The sequence below is a fragment of the Sinocyclocheilus anshuiensis genome, unplaced genomic scaffold (assembly GCF_001515605.1).
Source record: "Sinocyclocheilus anshuiensis isolate Anshui unplaced genomic scaffold, SAMN03320099.WGS_v1.1 scaffold913, whole genome shotgun sequence".
Classification (NCBI taxonomy): Eukaryota; Metazoa; Chordata; class Actinopteri; order Cypriniformes; family Cyprinidae; genus Sinocyclocheilus; species Sinocyclocheilus anshuiensis.
Window position 1 is genome coordinate 405876 of NW_015554131.1, and position 5280 is coordinate 411155.

Consider the following 5280-nt stretch of genomic DNA (forward strand, 5'->3'; position numbering starts at 1 on the left):
ATGTATGATCAACACACAGCCAAAACCTAAACTTACTTAAAATTTAACTTTATTCTTTCCATACCTTGCAAGCATTAGTATTTTCTTTTAGGAAATTAAAATTAAATTTGATATAATTCTTTTACAATATGTCTTTTTTTTTTCTTTTTAGAATGATGTAATACTTTAAAGTACATATAAATTGTTATAATAAAATACAAAATAATGGTAACACTTTAGTATAGGAACCAATTCTCACTATTAACTAGTTGCTTATTAGCACACCTATTAATAACATATTGACTGTTAATTAATACTTATAAAGCGCATATAGGTAACACTTTAGTATAGGGACCAGTTCTAGTAGTCTATTAGCATGAATATTTAACAACTACCTTACTAACTATTAATAAGCAGCAAATTAGGAGTTTATTGAGGCAAAAGTCATAGTTAATGATTTGTTAATGGTGAGAATTGTACATTAAAATAAAGTGAGTCCAAAATAATAAGTACATTTGCAGCTTTAACATACATTTTAAAATATTATCAATATTATAAATATTTAACATAAGTTGTTGCTTAAGCAAAGTTTGATTTAGGATCCTCTGTCCATGTTGCCTTCTTGAATTTGTAAATATTTTCATCATGCTTCCTTTTTTTTTTTTTTTGACAGTGTATTTGTGTGTTATTGTTTCAGTATGAGGAGGCAGTCGATGCAGAGCTGACCTGGGTCGGAGAGACCGAGAGGAAGTTGGCATCTCTGGGGCCTCTGAGTCTGGAGCCTGATGTGACTGTGGCTCAGCTCCAGGTGCAGAGAGCCTTTAACATCGACATCATCCGTCACAAAGATACCGTGGACCAACTCCTTAAGACACGAGAGGACATCCTGGAGAGCTGCAGCGAACAACAGAGAGAGGCTTTGAAGGTTAGAGACAAAATAAAGAAGAGAGAGAGGGGTCAGAATAAGCCATGTAATTATTCCTCTGCGAAAGGTTAGATCAGGAAAATTGAATTGATGTGACTCATGTATTTTCTGGTGGAGATTTGATTTGTCGAGTCATGTTTGGGACAAACAACAGTGCCAGCTTGTTGTTTCAGTCTCTAAAGATTAATTTGGTTGACCCGATAAAACCTCTTTCTGCTTCCTCCTGTAGGTGAAGACGGACTCTTTAAGTGCTTGTTATGAAGCAGTAAATCAGAGTCATGCTGAGCGCTTCTCAGCTCTAGAGCAGGCTCAGATGCTAGTAGCGCGGTTCTGGGAGACGTATGAGGAACTTGAACCCTGGCTGGGCGAGACAGAGACTCTGATTACCCAGTTACCCCCTCCTGCCATCGACACAGAAGCACTCAGACAACAGCAAGACCAGATGAGGGTGAGTGGGCAGTATGCAGACAAAGGACTTGAGTCCATTTTGCTCCTTTGTGGCTATATGATGCATTCAAGTCATGTCGGAAAGATCGTATTTATGTGTTGAACGCATATGAATGTCTCCACAGTCTAAATTACAAGTGAGGATTTTCTTTGGATTTTCTCAAATCCAGAGTTTGGGGTGTGTCATTGAGAAAACATGTTAGACACAGTGAATGCAGCATCTGTATTAATAGTACATTTGTTAAAAGTAATGTATTTTTTAATTTACAATTAAAGTATCTATCTTGCATGCACAAAATCTAATGTATTGTGAAATTACAATATATAACGATTCAATTTACAGCATCTTCATGAACTGAATATAAAAAAGCAAAAATGCAACCAGGAGGTTCCCAAACTCATAAATATGTACTTCCCAGGAGAACTTGAATGCATCATTAGACATGGACTAAGAACCACAAAAATCACAAATCCACAAAACATTTTTTATTTCATGTAATATTTATTGACATTATATAACATGTTTTATATGTCTTCCTTCCTAGCTTCTGAGAGAATCCATCGCTGAGCATAAGCCTCACATAGATAAACTGCTAAAGATCGGCCCACAGCTGGCAGAACTGAGCGCCCAGGAAGGGGCGACAGTAAGACAACGTTATAATGAAGCAGAGAGACGTTACCTCAGCATCAAAGAGGAGGTTAAAGGTCGAGCCACAGCACTGGATGAAGCAGTGTCACAGTCTGTCCAGGTATTTGCTGCAAAATGTTAGCATGCTTATTTTGGACTGCTGCCCAGCTTGTGATTTATTTAAAGGTTGTTACAGCCCACAGTTCAGCATTATACAGCACAATATCAACTCATTTTGTATATTCAAGCTATTTTAATGACACGCATCACCTTTATTTTACCCATTGTTTCGGACTAAGGCATTTTTTTAAATAACAAAACTGACATCTGACATCAGGTGCATTTTGGCTTAATGTTTGTGTTGTTAATTCTTCCTGCTGGCCTGTTGCATGCTGTTGAATTAACACATTGTACTGTTTCTCCACCTCCATCCCTTCAAACTCTACTTTACTGTGACTCCACCTGTCCCACCCCTGTACCTCATATCCTGTCACCCTCTCCTCTCCATATCCTGTATTCCCTAAACTTCCCCCATTCCTGCTTGTTGTTGTTGTCTTCTTTCTCTCCATTCAGTTCCATGATAAGATGGACCCTCTGTTGGAGACTTTGGAAGGTGCGGTCCAACGCTTGCGGCAGCCTCCTCCAGTGGCGGCTGAGGTGGAGAAGATCCGGGAGCAACTTGCAGAGCACAGGGCAACAGGACTAGAACTGGACAAACTCCTTCCATCTTTCAGTGCCCTGTGTGCCCGAGGAGAAGAGCTCATCGGTCGCGCCCCACATGACGATCCTGCCGCCCAGGGTAAAGATCTTTAATCTGAAATGAAACTTTATGGTTGTATGAAACGCTTGATCCTATGGGTTTTGCTAAATCTGTAATCTGTTCCCATCCTCAGCGGTGCATTCACGACTCTTGCGGCTGCGCTCTCTGTGGGATGAGATCAGGCAGAGGGCAGAGGAGAGAGAAGGAAAGCTTCAGGATGTTCTAGATCTCGCCGGAAAATTCTGGGCTGACATGGCCGCTCTGCTGAGCACACTCCGTGACTCTCAGGACATTGTGAAAGATCTGGAGGACCCAGGGGTGGATCCTTCACTTATAAAACAACAAATAGAGGCAGCAGAGGTCAGTCCAAAAATAGAGTCACTAGCAAGACATGATTTCTTTTTTGGTTTATTCAAATTTTCAGTGGAGATGTGCAAAAACTACACATTTTCAAAATTGACTAGTTTGTTGGATGTAGGATGTCTTAAAGAAGCTCTGTATAGATCAGCAGTTTGCAACCACTAGAGGACATCAGCAAAATTCAAAGGGAACTGTTAAAAAAATCTGTGTAAACTGAAAGTTATTTCTTGTGTAATATTATAATATAATAAAGAATAATATAATAACATATTTCCCCGTTAATAACTGTTGTTTATAATTAAAGAATAAATTCTTGGAGCAAAATGTAACTTCTGAAATCAAAAAATGTCAGATTAAAATGTAACTTCTGAAATCACAAAATGTAAGCTCAATGTTCAGTTTCTGTTCAAAAAAAAGTTAGAAAACAATCAGCTTTGTCATTATTACAGCAGAAATACTGTGAATAGCCTATGTATGAATAGCACTGTACATTTGAATAAAACTCTCCTTAATGGGGTTTTAGAGTAGATCAAACTACATAATCTTGTGTCAGGATGTTGCTCTCAAGAGAATGTAGTCATGATGTTTTTGTCTCACACTCAGGCCATTAAGGCAGAGACAGATGGGCTGAGGGAAGAACTGGAGATCGTACAAACACTTGGAGCTGACCTCATCTTTGCCTGTGGAGAGACTGAGAAACCAGAGGTCAAGAAGACCATCGATGAGGTAAGAGGGTAGAACAGTGATGAGCAATGTAGGGAACGCCCTTTTCACTCACATTTAAACAAAATATCTCCATTTTGTTTCGCTTAGATGAATGCAGCCTGGGAAGGCTTGAACCGCACGTGGAAAGAGAGAATGGAGAGACTGGAAGAGGCCATGACTGCCTCTGTGCAGTACCAGGATGCTCTTCAGGTGTCTATCACTCTATTGGTACCACAAAATCTTCTCTGATGTGTCAAGCCAACTGTGTGTTCACAATTATCACTTTATATCTCCTCAGGGCATGTTTGACTACTTGGACAACGCTGTGATCAAATTGTGTGACATGCCAGCTGTAGGGACAGACCTCAGCACTGTTAAACAACAGATCGAGGAGCTCAAGGTTTGAATCAGACCTTATCTACTCTTATCTCAAAAAAACACATTGAGAAAAAGATTGATCCTTTTTCTTTTTACATGGCACAGCAATATAAAGTGGAAGTTTACCAGCAGCAGATTGACATGGAGAAGCTTTGCCACCAAGGAGAGCTGCTGCTCAGAAAAGTGAGCGACCAAACAGACCGAGACATGATTCAGGAGCCTCTCACTGAGCAACGCCACCTATGGGACAACCTGGTGGACAAAATCACAATCAGACAGGTGAGGAAATACAGACCAGTTTATTATCTCAGTCTCCTTTTGCATTTACGAAACAATTACTTATAAAACAGATCATTTAGATAACTAAAATGCAAATAAACACACACTGATAAGAGTTCAATCCTCCAAGTGCTCCTTAAAACAGCCTACCATTAGGCTAATGAACTATGAATTAATTAATTGTTATTGCTATTAGCATTATTTTTATATTACTATCATTATTGAATATTGGGTATTGTCAAACTAGAATTGTAAAATGGAGTATGAAAGCTAATATCAAATAAAATTAAGTTCAGTTCATCTGCATTTTAGAGGGCAGTAGGGCTGTCAAAAAAAATTGAATTTCGAATATTCATCGAATTTAAAATAAAAATCCACATTAGAATGCAAAAACGTTGCATTCGACTTTTTTAGGTGTGCGTTAAGGAGGCAGCCTTATCAGCAGCGCACGAGATGCGATGATGATGTAAGTGTCATTGCATTATAATGTTTTTGTTAGCCTGTCCAGTTGAAGCCACTAGATGTGGCGCTGCTGCGTTGTTCATTAAAAATATAGCGGAAAAAGAGAACATCAATGCGGAGAAGATCTTGTTTACATCAAAACTGAAACCAAGCCATTTACACAGAACGCATATTTCACGCATTTTCTAAACCAGTGTTTCCCAACCTTTTTTTTAGTCGCGGCACCCTTTGGAAATTTTAACAAACTTGTGGCACCCTACAAAATTAATTTTGTCACAATATTTGAATTTCTAACTTCGATGTGATAATTTGAAAAGTATAGATATTTGGTACAGCAGGGAAGAACTGCAGAATATA

The 5280-nt window shown here is 38.8% G+C and overlaps 1 protein-coding gene across 1 annotated transcript in view; it reads left to right on the forward strand.

Annotated features, from left to right (window-relative positions):
* The window catches only part of macf1a (microtubule actin crosslinking factor 1a), a 200946-nt gene that overhangs the window by 177598 nt on the left and 18068 nt on the right, over window positions 1-5280 (forward strand). The window contains exons 71-79 of the mRNA XM_016462816.1: window positions 677-904; window positions 1134-1352; window positions 1897-2100; window positions 2553-2778; window positions 2873-3099; window positions 3703-3825; window positions 3913-4014; window positions 4103-4204; window positions 4288-4461. Of these exons, the coding sequence (XP_016318302.1) occupies window positions 677-904; window positions 1134-1352; window positions 1897-2100; window positions 2553-2778; window positions 2873-3099; window positions 3703-3825; window positions 3913-4014; window positions 4103-4204; window positions 4288-4461 (1605 nt within the window). The remainder of the gene's footprint in view (window positions 1-676; window positions 905-1133; window positions 1353-1896; window positions 2101-2552; window positions 2779-2872; window positions 3100-3702; window positions 3826-3912; window positions 4015-4102; window positions 4205-4287; window positions 4462-5280) is intronic.